The sequence below is a fragment of the Neoarius graeffei genome, chromosome 7 (genome assembly GCF_027579695.1).
Source record: "Neoarius graeffei isolate fNeoGra1 chromosome 7, fNeoGra1.pri, whole genome shotgun sequence".
NCBI lineage: Eukaryota > Metazoa > Chordata > Actinopteri > Siluriformes > Ariidae > Neoarius > Neoarius graeffei.
Window position 1 is genome coordinate 50,787,819 of NC_083575.1, and position 15,956 is coordinate 50,803,774.

A 15,956-nucleotide genomic window follows, 5' to 3' on the forward strand; every position below is an offset into this window, starting at 1 on the left:
TGATGGGACACACAGAAAACACAATGGTTCATAGCATAAACATTGCCCCAAAACACTGCTGATTTGCTTTAATAATAATAATAATAATAATAATAATAATAATAATAATAATAATAATAATAATAATAAAACTGTAGTTTAGTTCTAGTGAAATCAAAGTGCATTTTAAATTATTATTTTATTACTGGAAATATATTTAGGCAAATAATGTTCAAACATAGACATTTCACACAATAAAACAATGCTCTGACAAAAGAATAAAATATTAACAACTCCAAATAATCAGTAAACACATTCATAGAAGAAAGAAGTTTGCTATTTTTACAAGTTCAGGAACTAACCTCACCTTGAGACAAACCCTTAGTAGTGAACCAGGCTGTGTTCAAATGGTTTTTGTACGATGTATCTTAGTAGAGTACTTATCGATGCTTACTTAAATACCAGCATGGAAATGACTGGAGGTTATCATCAAATCAAAACACTTCATATGATTAACAAGTATGCTTGAGTGAAAGAATACTTTCAAACATGGTTTCATATCATTTTACTTTTGTGACTTCTATGAGTTAGTTACAAAATTGTTTGCAACCAACAACCAGGAGTCGCTCAGCTCCGTTTCGAGCATTAGAATTAGACAATTTATCACTTCAACACTTATCATCAGAATGTGAAGAAACCTAAAAGCATTATATAAAAACAGAATGTACCTTTGCATTCATTGTGACAGTTGCATTTCTTCACTAAACAAAAGTCCCTACTTGTGAAGGGCTCTCATATGCTTTACAATTATTTAAAAAAAGAACGAAATGATAAACAATTTATTGAACTAATATATTTGAACTTTCTCTTCAACAGGTTAAAATATGTACAAATATATATTTCTATAAATAATATATGTAAAGAAACAGCACACACCAAAACATCTATGATAAACATATGTACACAGAACAATTATGGTCATATCTGTTAAAAATAATTTGTTACTCATTAAGCTTAATATTCACCAAACATCTAGCAGCACAAAGGACTGTACATTGACTGTACATTTGTTTATACTATATACTCTATAAGGTAGTACTGGGTACAGATCAGAAAGAGATTTTTATCGAGCCTGAGATAGACAAAATCAGATGAAATAAAGGCTTACAGTGTTATGGCAGTGTATAGTGTGTGTGTCTGTTTAGATAACATGTACATGTCTAGAACTAATAATGTACAATATGAAGAGAGGGAAGCAATAAATGGACTAAATCAAATGAGAGAATATTGTTATTCATTTCCTGAGCTAAACAGACATTTTCTTTTGTCACATTTGTAGTTCAGGCTCTATGTCCAGTTACCAGTTTGAAAGAAAAATAATACACATGACTCTGTGTTAAACTGTTATCAAATAATGGGAGTGGATAATCGATTGAACATTTTATGTTTACACAAGTCTACACCTTAAGGTGACAATGGCTTTTATGGTATACTGAGAAAAAGAAGATTAGTCCATGGATAAGTATTCATTTACTGCACAGAGTGAACTGTAATGCTCTTGACCATAACATACAACATTGAGTATTAGAGCTAGTGTTGTAATGTTTTCATTCTTTCTTTAGTTAATATTAGTTAACATTAGATTATCCTCAAGGATGACCAGCATTCCAATGACAATGAGACATCTAGAGAAAAAAAAACCCAGGGCACTGGATTGATATACAGACATCTCTTCTTGACATCCCCCCAAATACAAGAAACACCCACCAAAGTGACAGCTAGATGCAGAGAAATGCAAGAGAAAATCGATGCTTTTTCAGAAAGCATAGACTTTCTGGTCTTGTCAAGTGAAGAGAAGGGATATCTTTTGAAAGGGATTCAGTGCAACCCTTGCTTACATGAAGGGCAGTTCCTTTTCAGTTGGATGAGAATCTGAATGTGCATTATCTGCGACAGGCGTAGGCATTAATATTCTTCACCACGTAAAAGCCAATGGAAACTGGGGGCATGAGTATTGTTCGTCCTGCTCTGAGTGTCCGTGGTTTCAGCTCAGGGAAAGTGTCACTGTCTAACATGACCAAATGTTCTCCATTCAGCTGCACAGACCTGCAGAGCACAGAGAGAGTGGGGGTCATATTATTTTTGTGTTCCTCCACTTGATGGCGCCACAGTTACATAATGCAACCTACAAACCAAAAGGCATGCAATGCAAATAAATGCATTCACTGATTTGATTTATTTGGCTGTATTTCCAATTCTGTTTAGGTAATTGCTACAACCTGAAAGGACAAGTAACACCAAATTTCTAAGCATGAATGGATCTCTATTTCTTTGCACATACACTGAAACCCACGAAAGGTTTTTGTTTGTTTGTTTGTTTGTTTGGTTGGTTGGTTGGTTGGTTGGTTTTTTTGTGTTGTTTTTTCCCCCATGTTCCTCAGAGTATCAATATATAAGCATGTAAGTTCCTCAGACAAAAGCCCACCAATAGCAGCAACTTATTACACAATGTCAGTACATCTGGAGGAATGAAGCTTGGGTCATCAAAGTTTGCCTTTTGTGCTTCGGGTCCAAGCAGAACACAACACTGACATTCCCACATTCCAGTCTGAGTGTATATACATCCGATACAAGTGTAGGGTGTAGAGGGTTAAATACGTGTATGACTTGTTCAATGAGCATGATGGAACACTGGGGATTATTTGGACTAAAATTGACAAGAGTTCACAACAATGGTGGCATTCTCACATGACAGAATTGGCAGTGTTATTAAGGTGAGAGGAGGTGTAACCAAGGATCTAATTTTTATACCAAGACATTATTTTTTTACAAATTACATATGAGTAAAAATCATACTATTAAATAAATAAATACCTTCATTCATTCAGCCATTCATTCATTGACAGAATGACTACCAAGTTCATGCCCATGGCTATTTTCCAGCATGCTTTGATAGGCTATTAACAGATAAGAGATCGGTTTAAAAATCTCGTTCCACCTTGTGATACCACAGATTGAAGTGATCAGGAAGTTGGAATTGTTTTAATCCAGAATGTTGCCTGTGGGCCTGGAATCTCTCTGGAATACACTGCAGGTTGTGCAGTGATGCAGTGCGACATAGCATGCTTCAGAAGCCATGCCAAAGAGCATTTGTTGATCTTCACAATCAAACTCTCTTGAGGATTTATCTTCTCAAGTTGAAAGCAGAAAGCATAGGTATGTAAGCACACAGCATGCTGCTCATCGTTTTGGACTGAGACAGAGACTTGTTTTTGCATTTCCTTAAGATATGATGTAAATTAAATTTAAGTGTCCTAATGGTTCCATATGCCTGAACTAGAGGAGCTCCTGGCTGCAGATGTAAGCGTATGAGTGAGAGAGACTGTCCTCGCAAAACAAAACTCTGCAGGGCACTTAGCAAAATGGAGCCAAAGGTCTGCTCTTTCTACATTTTTGATCACATACTACAACCACAAGAGAGAAATGTACATAAGCATTTTTGTATTTGCCTAACTCAAAGATGGAGAGATTACTAAACAGGAAATGGATAACTTAACATAAGCAACACATCACCAGCACAGCATGTCTTTCCTGAAGTAAGTCTGTCCACATCCTCTCAAGTACTATGCTTCATATTTTTGTGCAACATGTCCTAGATTTTATTTTATTAATTTAATTTAATTTTATTTTATTTTATTTTTATTTATTTTATTTTTTATGGGGGGGGCAAAAACATACATCTTTAACAGAAAAAAAACAACAAAAAAACAAAAACAAGAATTTGGTGAACAATTTCTAATTTATTTTTGGTTTTCCAATGTCAACCCAGGCTCAGAAATGCACATATGCCCACTTAGTTTATTAATTCAATGGTCCTGAAAGTTCCAAAATGCCTTTTAACTTACCAAGACCAAGGCCAATTCACTTCAGCTGGTAGCTTCTCTGTACTGACATAAAAAAACAATTGTTTGAGAGCACTCACTGGATTGACCAATGCACAGTACAATGAGAAAGTCCAAGGAGCTCAGTGCAGATCTGAGAAAGAAGGTATTACCCAACTCAAGAATGTGTATTGTAGCCATTTCTGAGCAACTGCAGATTCCAAGCTCATCAGTTCAAACAATTATATGTAAGTACAAATTACTGGGAGATGTAGCCACTTTGCCAAGCCACATTGCTGGAAGAAGCTTGAAATTGTCACACTCAGCTGACATTAAACTGGTTTGAATGGTCAGGAACAACCCAAAAACCACTGGCACAGGCCTGCCATGAACTGGAAGCTGCTGGAATACTGTTTACAGTCAAGTGAGTTGTACATCACCATAGACTGAAAGGCTGCCATCCAAGAAAGAAGCCCCTGCTCCAAAATCGACACCTTCAAGCTCAACTAGAGTTTGCATCTGATGGCATGGACAAAGAAAAAGCTTTCTGGAGAAAAGTTATATGGTCAGATGAGATACAGATTGAGTTGTTTGGCCACAATTACCAGAGATACAGAAGAACACTGTTTAGCATAGTGGTGGTAGCATTGTGGTAGGACTGTTTAGCTGCCAGTGGACCTGGTGCATTGCACAAAGTGGATGGAATAATAAGGAAGGAGGACTACCTCAGAATTCTTCACCATAACCTCAAATCATCAGAAACTTGGACACAATTGGGTGTTCCAACAGGAAAATGACCCGAAATACACATCACAGTTGGTTGTGGAATGGATAAAGGAAGCTAACATTAAGCTTAAAACAAATCCTGACCTCAACTCTATCGAAAATATGTGGACTGTGCTTAAAAGTTAGGTCTGTGCCAGGAAAAACACAAGTTTAATTGAACTCTACCAATTCTACCAAGAACAGTGGTCAAATATTCATCATCCAGAAGTCTGTGAACATGAGTGATCAAATCAACATGAGTGATCAAAGCGAACAAGTGAAAATATTTTCAACATGAGAAGATAAACTTCCTATCTTCAAGCCAATGTGTGATGTTCTTTTTATTATATAGACACGTTCACATACAAAAAGTACCCAAATTTATCAAACCAATTCTTTGATTTCCTCACAAGTGACATATAGAGAATTATGTCACGGTTTTGGTTGCCCATCCAGATGTAGCTCGTATGAAAAATACGAGCGGTGTATTCCTCAGTAAATTACTTGCGTCCATATAATATATCTATTTAGTATAAATATGGAAGTGATTAGAGAAAATTGCACATGCTGATTGGTCGAGAAATTCAGACTATTTCTCGATAAACACCTTGAGCAACTTGACAAAATGGCGGGCAATCACTTTGTCACCAGAAGTGAGGAAGAATTACAGATTATGAAAGAAATGCTGTTTCTAAAAACACTAAAGATACTATAAAGTTTGATCTAGAACTATTCAAAGGTAAGGTGGAATTGTGATTTATTTAATTGATTTTAAAGCAAAGTATTCTATGTAACTCAGCATAGATAAGTGACATAAGTCTGCGCGTATCTTTATTACATTTTCATGCTGCTTTTAAATAAAAAAAAAATTTGAATCAGTTTTTTTAAATAGTCACCTGTGTATTTATACTAAAAAATGATATGCCTCAGGCTCATAAAATTATCTGGGCTTGACAGAGATTTGCTCAAGAAAACTACATTCACAGCTTTGCTTTTTTTTCTGATTATACTATTGCCAGAGGTGCCAGTAATTTTGAAAGGTCCTGCACATTCATTCAGATGCTTAAATTCATGGCTCTCAAGTATGCTCATTTAGTACATTACTCCTGGAATACAGAAAACACACTTTACTACATTAACTTGGTTAATATTATATGTCACTAGATACATTAGTTTTCTAACATAGTAAGTTGATGATACCCTACCCATTAGCTTTCTCTTTTACATAATCTCAAATATTCTTATTCATCCCAAACTACACCTGCTAGACACAGTAATCTGAAAAAAAAAAAAAAGTATCATGCTCGATTGGAAAGTTTATTATTCAACATATTTGTTTTTCTGCAGAGAACATTGCATAAATCAGCAGCTCGGTTAACCAAAAGGGAACATCTGTGAAGTCTGAATGACTAAATATCTGAGAGTGGTCAAGTGTAATCCCACAAAATGAACATTTGGCTGCATGCTTTACAGAGGATTTTAGCACTGGAATGTGTCATGAGTAACTTTATAGCCTCCCTGTATATGTTACTCACTCAATTTGGACTGAGACGTACTGATTCGGCCCATATGGACCATGGAGGACTACAAAAGAGATAAATACCCCATATATTTTACTGTTGCTCACTACAGAGAAAAAAAATGTGTTGCATGACAACTGAGTTAATTACTATCATGACTCCACTGTTATTTTGCATCTACATATAAACTTTGTACAGCATTTACTCTGAAAGATTTGTGAAGGCTGAAAGTACTGATGCAGTCCAGCAATGGGACTCAGTACTTTGTGAGAACTGAAAAGAAATTGCCATTCAGCTCTAAAAACAGAACAAATGAGCTAAACATTCTCCATATTTCCTTGACAAATATTTTTATAAATTGAGTATAGCTATTCAACATGGCCACTAATGTTTCAGTAGAAGTAATTATTGTTATGTTTTCATAATGAACTGTATGATGGATTACAATGTTAGATATAATTAGTAGTGGGCTTTTGCAATTCTGCAGAATATTCCGTTTCATTTATCTTTGTGTTTTAACTAAGGAAAAGGTACCTGCCAAAAAAACTGCATCCAAAATGTCAGGTTGTGGTTATTCCCTTAACATCTTGTATGGCTGCATTCTTCACTTTGGGTTATTTTATTAGATGTGAAATCAGATTAAGAAATTGCACTTCAATTCCAAAAGCAGGTCTGAGGTAGGGGTGACTTCCTGGATCCCTGCATCCTGGCACGAAACTGAGAAAAACCTGACCATTTAATCACTCATTAAACCATTACCAGCAACTGTACTATGGGAAGTAACTTATCACTGCATCGTCAGTTTGTTTTCAGCTTCAATAAGCCAAGACAAAGTTATTACACTAATCCAATTTTATGGTCAATTTTGATGGCAATGTTTTGTTCTTGGCTTCAAGGTATAGTTCTAGAAATCACTTTCAGTATTTCTTGGACATTTACAACATAGTAAGTGAAAGCACGTTTCAAATGCAATTTATCTTTTTTTCCTTTCATTTTCCCCCCTTGGTAAATCTACAGAAACGGATGTGGAGTTTCCATCTGTCAGGTCCACTGCCATTCATGATAAATGAGAGCAACAGTATTCAGTCCATTCAGTTTCTGTAAGCTTTGAGTTAATACTAGATATATTATGCTAATATGGGACACAACTAAATATATAATGGGTATGTGATATAAACACAATCAAATGTAATCAGATAAAATGCCTCACAGAGTAAGAATCATAATCAAAAAGATTTGACCAAAGATATACTAATTTATTGCCACCAATTTCACCAGCAAAATGTGTAGCTAAGTAATTGCAATTTTAACAGCATTATAGTAACCAACAATTCACATAACCATTCAATATAATAATAATAATAATAATAATAATAATAATAATAATAATAATGTTGTATAAAAGTTCTACAAAGAACTCTTACAAAATCAACATTAGCCTATGTAGATCTAAATAAATGAGCTTATTTTAAAATATCGGATAAGGATATAGTTCTTTCACCCTTCATTTCATTATTTCAGATTAGGCAAGTGACCTTAATGAAATATTTGATATGATTCCAGAATGGGAACATCCTCATAGTCCATATCTGAATAGACTATATCTGTTTTGGTGTAACCCAGGTCTATCGTCTCCTCTTATCTCTTCCTATTTAGCATATTATGGCAATGTTGGTGAAAAAGGATCAGCCATTCGTGCAGTAGCTGAATATTTTGTGAGAAAACAATGAGCTCAGCTCTGCGGGATCTTCTTACTGAACACAGAGCGACAGATATACAATATCACAACTAAGCTAAACTGTTTGGTGAATAATCAAGCGAGCTTGTGATCTGCCTAGCTCGTCCCAGTCATGGTTATTAATATGGGAATGAGCTCATGACCCATGATTATCTAACGACAAGCTAATAAACAAAATTTTCAGTAAGTTCACTGGTTAAAAATAAGCTTCATCCACTTTCTGCAGCTTCTTCTGACAAGTTTGCCATTCAATATAGTACATTCAAAACCACACATCATGTAGTTTACTTAGTGCATAAATGCATACACAGGATTTCCATGATTTTTACTGAAATAAAAGTTAATGCACTTACTTTGAGTGAAGGCCATCAGCTCCAAAGGGTTGTAACAGGTATTGGTGAACTGTTTTATTTCGTAATGTCCCAGCCAGCTTTATTTTCTTTCTTGACCGATGCAAGTTGATGATGTAGATTGTTATGGAGCCTCTGACGTAATTGTGACTGCAGGGGATGACAACACAGAAGTAGACTAAGTGATGAAAGAAACATGCAGTGTCTTTAAACAATTACTTCTCACCATAACAAAAGCAAAATGAACTCTAAACATTTACCTTATTTTAATGGGCTAACATGTAATTCTTACACAACTGTTCTTCGTATACAATCTACTGTAATTACTTTTGTTAATACTTGTAGCATTTGACTGTACTTTCTGCTTTAACAGTGCAAAGCTCCGATGCAGTCAGAAAGACAGCTGCATAATACAGATATAATCTGCTCTGCTTCATTCAGACCTTAAACCTGTCTTTTATTTTTGGTACACAACCACATCAAAAAGCGTTTATAGGTAGAAGAGACCTTACAAGGGCAAGACAAGAGGATGCTGTTTTCTATCATAGTTAAATATATAAACCCCAGTAAAATGAGATATGAGGATTAACAGCTTTGTCTGTTGTATAAAATAGTGGTTGCTGCAGTAAATATTCAACATCCAACTTATTCAACATGAACTGCACTTGGGTTATTAGGTTGAAACTACTGAAAACTAAGCCTTTTGGGGATATTAGACAAAGATAACTATCTGGGAAAATGATAAAACAAACATAAGGTTAAATAAGGGCTCTAATGTAAAGGCAGGAACAACATTGCAGTAGTGAATAACATATGTTGCAAAGGAGCAAGTGAACAGGTCAGAGCTTGGCTTTTGTCAGACAAGCCTGTTAGTAATCTCTCTGCGTGCAACCAGCCTGGCCTCCCATCCATGTGCGCCTTTACACCTTGGCATACAGTGAATAGAGCTGGTGGAACTAAAGTAAACTTGAAAAAGGCCAAGAAACAAAAGTAAAACAATGCACATTTGGTATGGATGTGGTGTCTCAGTTTTACTAGACTTTTGTAACTTAGGCAGAGGTTTTCCAACCCACTGCATTAGATCTGCAGACAAACAGATTGAATGGTGATAAACGCTGTCCAAGACTTTGAAACAATTTACTTTTCATGCATTTGCATAGGGGGCATAAACATATAACATTTTGTTTAATTTAAGCAAGGGGAATAGGGAGAGTGCAAACCATACTGTATCTGGTGGCAGCAAACTAAGAAAAAGAAAAGAAAAAAGAACAGGGGCATGTTTTCAATAAGAATCCCTCTGTCTATCCATCTGTCTGCCTGTCTGTCTATTTATCTATCTTTTGCTGAAATCCTTTATCTAATGATGAAACATTTCTATACTGAGGACAATACTCCCATCCTCAGGGCATGGTTTGATGAGTACGAAAATGATGTAAATCATATGCTCTGGCCTTTGCAATGACCAGATCCCAACTCAACCGACCACCTAGAAAAGATTTTGGACCTACATGCGCCATCAAAACACTAATGCATGGAAAATCTTGTGAAAGAATATCTTCCAGTGACTCATAGAATCGATGCCAAGGTACACTGATGCTGCTCTGGCAGCCTGTGGTGACTCAACATCAGTGTGGGAAATAAGGCCGGACCAGTGGACACTGACCGGTAATTTTCGCATTTGTCCGTCTGTATTTCAAAAGTATTGGACCAGATGGCCGATAAAAAATAATTCGAGTATGTCTGTCTGTATTTCAAAAGCATCAAACCGGATGACCCATGAAAAATGGTAAAGATATGGGTCTAATCTACTTCTAATTTTCTTCCAAATGTTACACTGGGCGAATACATTATGTGGTAACACAGCCTGTGGTTGGCGGATCACAGACGCTCTCGATGAATGACAAGTCGCCTCTCATCAGCGAGTAGGAGTGCATTCTGGTATGACTCCACGCGATGCTGTTATCAGCTGGGTAGGTATACCACTAACATTCAAAGAAAATAGACTAGAGCGGTGGCTACAATTATCAACACCTTAACGATCTTTTTGGCCATTGCCAAAGTAGAAAAGACTTTCAATAAGTAAACTGTGCATGAATAATTACTCAAACTTCCACTAGAAAAAAATGAGTTGATTCCTGATTACTTAGCGTATCAGATCACGTGACATCGTTCCACAATTATTGACACCTTTGTCCACAGTTATCGACACCGTTCCACAATTATCGACATCCAGATGATTATTTATAAAAAAAAAATAAATCGGTATGTGGTATTAAGTTAACAAAACATAGTTTTCATTTAAAATTTGTTTTACACAGACTTATATTTAGTACAAAATGTATTTTATATAAATATATCGATGCTGGTGCTGACATAAATGAGGAAGTGATTCTAATATTTGTAAACAAATGAACTGATAATGTTTAACCTGTCAGAAAATCTTTTTGTTCCACTTTCTAAGTATTTTCATAGATCACATGTTGTTAAGCATTCTTTGTTGTTTGTATTAATTTGTAGTTTTGTAGTTTACCAATAAATGTCAACAGGCAATTGACATTGTAACCACATGAAAATCCAGGTCAAAGGTCGCATGTCATTCCTTGAACCAAAATATAAAATGTCTACTGATATTGTAATATGTGGTAGATATTTACAACAAACTGCAAAAAAAAATATTTTCTGAATGGAATAGAAAAATCTGAATATTTCAAGCATGTCATTTTTTATACGCTAGGAATTTAATTGTGGTCTAATTCTATTTATTGCAATAGGATTCCAAATACTCTATAAACAATCAGGAAAAAAAAAAGTATAAATCACAGCACTTTTATTTTTTTAAAGTACTTCATCGACTTCAACAGTTGTAAATGTCACTTAATTCCACAAGGTGTCGATAATAGTGAAAGTGATCACTATTATTGACACCTCACGTGACTTCTCAAACGTGCGTTTAGATACAAAATGGCGACAGTCAAATGACAAGGTTTCGACAAGGAGATCATGAAATATCTGCGAGTTTGATAAGTAAAAACATGTCCATGATCTTTCCACCATGCTTACCTGTGATGATAATGTCTGGGTTTTCCTCAAATTGCTGATCGTGCTAAAAAAAATCTATCTCAGGTAACGAGCTTTGTCATCAGACGACAAGGTCAAAGGGCGAGGGGGGTCTTCCGGGTTGATTAATTAACCAATAATAACTGTTGTAACTGAAACTAACCTTTGTAAAATTGTTTTTTATTGGTAAATCTGAAAAGGTGTCGATAATTATGGACTGTCAATAATTGTAGCTGCCACTCTAGTACAGGTTTTGGACCCTGACAAAGTGGGGGGTTTTTTTCCATCGTATTTTAGACCTCTGAGGTCGAGAGCTTCGCCGGTGAAGCTTTTGAGGTTTAAAATGAGTAGGTCGTGTATTTAGATAAATATCTTTGCAAGTTTTTATCATACAAGCATGATAAATATATTGACAGAAACTTTATGCTTTACACTTTCCTATGTGCCCACTGCCAAATAATATTATAGTTTTTAATTTACCTAAATTAGATGAAACATAAAACTTGTCACCTTACTCAGGCCCTGTCCACACGGCAACGGATTCAGGTGACTCCGATACAATTGCTTATCGTTTAGGCCTGGCGTCCACACGGCACCGGCGTTTTGGGTGCCCAAAACGCAATCGTTTTGAGAACGGGTTCCAGAGTGGAAAGATCTGGCAACGTTGCCGTTGTGAAGTCGTCTGGATGAGTAGAACAGATTTGTTTACGATGACGTCACAACCACATGACTGTGAGTGCTTCACGCCGGGTAGAAGTGTAACGAACTCGATGCGAGTTGTCAACAAATCCTATAACTTGGTTCATGAAACGCGCTTACAAAATATTTTCACTGTGAATATTTATTGTGTAATGGTGCAAAGTGAGAGGGAGAGAGAGAGAGAGAGAGAGAGAGAGACTCTGCCCTTAGGGCAGAGTCAATCCCGCCAGCAAAAATAGGGAAAAAAAGGAGCGATCTCACCTCTTCAGATGTTGATTTAAGTCCTACAATATATTCCTCAAAAAGGGCGTAGAAGAGCAAATTAATGCATTCAATTTATTCCGGACCATTAAAGACGCCGCCTTCCGCGTAGAATCATACGTCATCCTCGCCGCCATATTGGATAGGTCAAAGCGGAGAATAAAGATTCATGTGCTGCGTTTAACTGTACCAACAGGTTTACCGTCCAAACGAGATCACATGGGATTACCTTTCACAGGTGAGAAACAACAAATTAATCCATTAACGTGTAGCATTCAATTTATTCCGGACCATTAAAGATGCCGCCTTCCGCGTAGAATCATACGTCATCCTCGCCGCCATATTGGATAGGTCAAAGTGGAGAATAAAGATTAGCTGCGTTTAACTGTACCAACAGGTTTGCCGTCCAAACGAGATCACATGGGATTACCTTTCACAGGTGAGACTGGAAAAATACTTTTCATTGTATTTGGTCATTATAATGTAATTTTACGAACAGATTTTCCTGACTTTGTGGCTAATATGAAGTCTCGCGCATAATAGTTTATGGGCATGCGTCCTTACTTCTTCTATTGTTCTGGTGTCTCCGAAGGGACTGTCTTACAGTGCCCCTAGAGGTGTGGCATGTGTATTGCATCGTTTTCAGCAAGCGTTGGGTTGCCATATGGACCTGATATTTTACTGATCGTTGCCCATTTGGACGCGATATATTTTTAAATAACATCTCGTTGCCGTTGTCGTGTGGATGTAGCCTCAGTCACACCAGAGTCAGAGTGCTGAGTGCCCACTTCCGCATTCATAAAAGACTGTTCCCAAGGTAATGGCATGATAATCACTTTCACTCTTTTGGTTTTGATTGGTTTCTCTTTCGTGGTGTTTTCTTCTATTTTCTAAGTTCTAGTCCAGCAGACTTTACTCTGAATGCCAAATGATATTACCATGTCTAGTTTTGAGTCATTTTAAAAGTAATTTTGTTGCAAAGTTACTTGGAATCTTGTACTCAAAATTTTAACTCTATTATGTAAGAAGAGTTGTATTGTTAATTACTACATTTCTTATAGACTTATTATAAACATAGTATAGAAAAGTAATTGTAGACATAATGTTTCATGAATGTTATTATAGTACCTATATATGAGTACCAGTAAGTTGTAACCAACTGGAACATCCTTGCCTGTGTGTGCTACTGTTTTTTTTGGGGGGTATAACTTTACGCATGTTTTTCTTGGATCTTCTGACATTTTCTTGTAAATTTTCTTCAATTTGTAGTGTAATTAGCAACTAATGTCTAGTGTTATTTGGTTTCTGGAGATCACAAAAATGTGCCTGGAAATAGCTGAGAAGCCATCTCCAGGCATCTAAAGCCCTTCTGCTTCCAGGGCCCCAAGGCGGGCCCCGGACCCCCGGCCACATTGTTCCGGGCATCTGGCCCATCATTCAGACAGACTGAAATTTGGACGGACAGACAGCATTTCAAACATGTCTGTCTGGTGACAGTCTGATTAAAATTCCTTATTTCCCACACTGCAAAATCATACTGAAACTACTAAGATATGTTTGGTGGGTTTTTCCTTTAATTTGTTCCATGTACATGTATATAAACTGTATGTTCACATATACACGTGTGTTTTTATGTATGTGTGGGTTGGGGGTGGGGTTGGAGGATTTTTGTATACACACATGATGAGTTATCCAGTCCCTACCAGAATGAACATATGCTTTAATGCATTTTTTAATGGCTTTCGGTCACTTTCCTGCTCAAACAGATTGCAAGGCAATTGCAATAAATCCCTAACTATAGAAATTACTATGCATCAATAAGATTATTATTAGTACAGTAGATATATGAGCAGCCTGAGCCTTTCTTCTTTACATGGCTTTACACTGAAACAGTAATGCAGTTTATGCCCTCAGGTTTCGCTTGCTATCTGATATAAACACCCTTCCTCCAACAATTTCATGGCCATAAAATAGCATCTTTAGGCGTTCTATAATTTAACCAACTCATCAATTACACTTTTCTGTACTTTACTGTCCACATTATTACTACGATGATCATCAAAATTCAACACTGGGGCATTACAGAACCATACAACACCACACTCCTGCATTTTATATAGTTTATGACAATAAATATTATATACTGATGAGAGAACAAGAAGCTTGGGCTAGGGGCCAGGAGGAGGCTTGTAACTGAGCTGAGACAGGAGGAGGACTGTGGTCAGTAAGCCTACACGGCTGCTGACAAGCTAGCAAGCCCTATGTACATCATCCTGGAGTAAATGATAACCATCAAAGGGGATGGTGGCATTTTTTATCTGTTCTAGAGACAGACCCTCCTATTGTCCTAATACTGGGATGCAGGGATAAAGGCTTCTACTTCCTTTCAGCAACTCAGTGACAGTAGGAAAGGCCTCTGCATTCTTGATAATTGATACTTGTTAAATTTTATGGGCAGTCACTCTGAAAGAGAGGGCGTCTGGACCCAATAATTTATGTGCTTGAGAATAAGCAGATATTAAGTGCAGTGTTAACTACTGTTGGCTGTGTTCTCAAATAACTGAGTCTTTGGTGTATGTCAGAAACAAACACCCATCACTCACTAAAATTTGATGGATGGAATAGTTAAGGATTGACTGCTCCAACAGCTTTGGTATAAATACGGAGCATAAAGTGTTAAAATCATGTTCATGAAATAATGTTCAGTAAATTCTGTCAGCACTTCTAAGAGATGTATTAGTAAACCTACTTGGTAAAGCTTGTACAGTGTGCATAGATGCGTAGCTTGTCTCGGATCACTTTCCCTGGACGCGGCTTCCTTTGGAGCCCAGCAACATGCACTGCCAGCACCCTGGGACCCACCAAATGTTTAAAGAGCAGAGACAGCCAGTAATCCTACAATGACAACATATACATATACTACATGTAAAAAAAAAAAAGACCTACAGGAAGCAGCACATCAACACACATGTTAGGTTAATATATGCTGCTCTATTAGGAGAACAGTGAAGGTCAACATTTAAGAAGAAAAGTGATTCTATGCAGGATGATTCTGGTTCAAACACAAAGAGCAGACACTGTATTTATTTGGCTGCAGGTGGCGAGCTATTCATCCCAGAGTATTTCAAATCTGAAAGAAAATTAGTATGGCATGATTGACATATTTGCCGGAAATTAGAGATGAAAAGTGTGAAAAACAAATAGAGAATCACAGCTGTAGTGTGCCTTTCTCATATTAGCCTCCTCTGCTGGAGGGGCTGAAGGAGATGTGTGCTCTTTTATCCTGTGGTTAAACAAGCCCACCCATGCCTCAGCCTTTTATTGAAAGAGACATTTTCTTGGACGACCAATTGGAGAAATATCACTACAGATATTGTTTGGAAACTTTTCCTTTTATAAGCATGGAACAACAAAGAAGAGAAGCATTTCTCTTTTGACTACAACAAAAATGCTTGACTGGATTCAAGGCAATATGATGAACATTTGCTATTCATGTCATGTCATGTCAATGAGGACAACTAAATGCACTTTTGTACTTTCCTGTGAATATATAACACTGTAAACAAAAGATCAAAGAAAATGTTCTTCACAAATATAATATTTTACAATGTACTTGCTGTTAAAGCAACTTACAACTTTGTTAGTGAGTGATGTTGTAATTCATCTAATTAGGTTTAACAGTTGACACCAACATCAAAATCCTGCT

At 36.6% G+C, this 15,956-nt stretch overlaps 1 protein-coding gene across 2 annotated transcripts in view; it reads right to left on the minus strand.

Annotated features, from left to right (window-relative positions):
* Positions 1-963: 963 nt before the first annotated feature.
* The window catches only part of hpse2 (heparanase 2), an 85,567-nt gene continuing 70,574 nt past the window's right edge, over positions 964-15,956 (minus strand). For both annotated transcript variants that reach the window (XM_060925892.1, XM_060925891.1), the window contains 3 exons: positions 15,000-15,145; positions 8,237-8,383; positions 964-2,085 (listed from right to left, as the gene is read on the minus strand). In XM_060925892.1, coding sequence (XP_060781875.1) covers positions 1,923-2,085; positions 8,237-8,383; positions 15,000-15,145 — 456 coding nt within the window. In that variant the 3' untranslated portion in view covers positions 964-1,922. The remainder of the gene's footprint in view (positions 2,086-8,236; positions 8,384-14,999; positions 15,146-15,956) is intronic.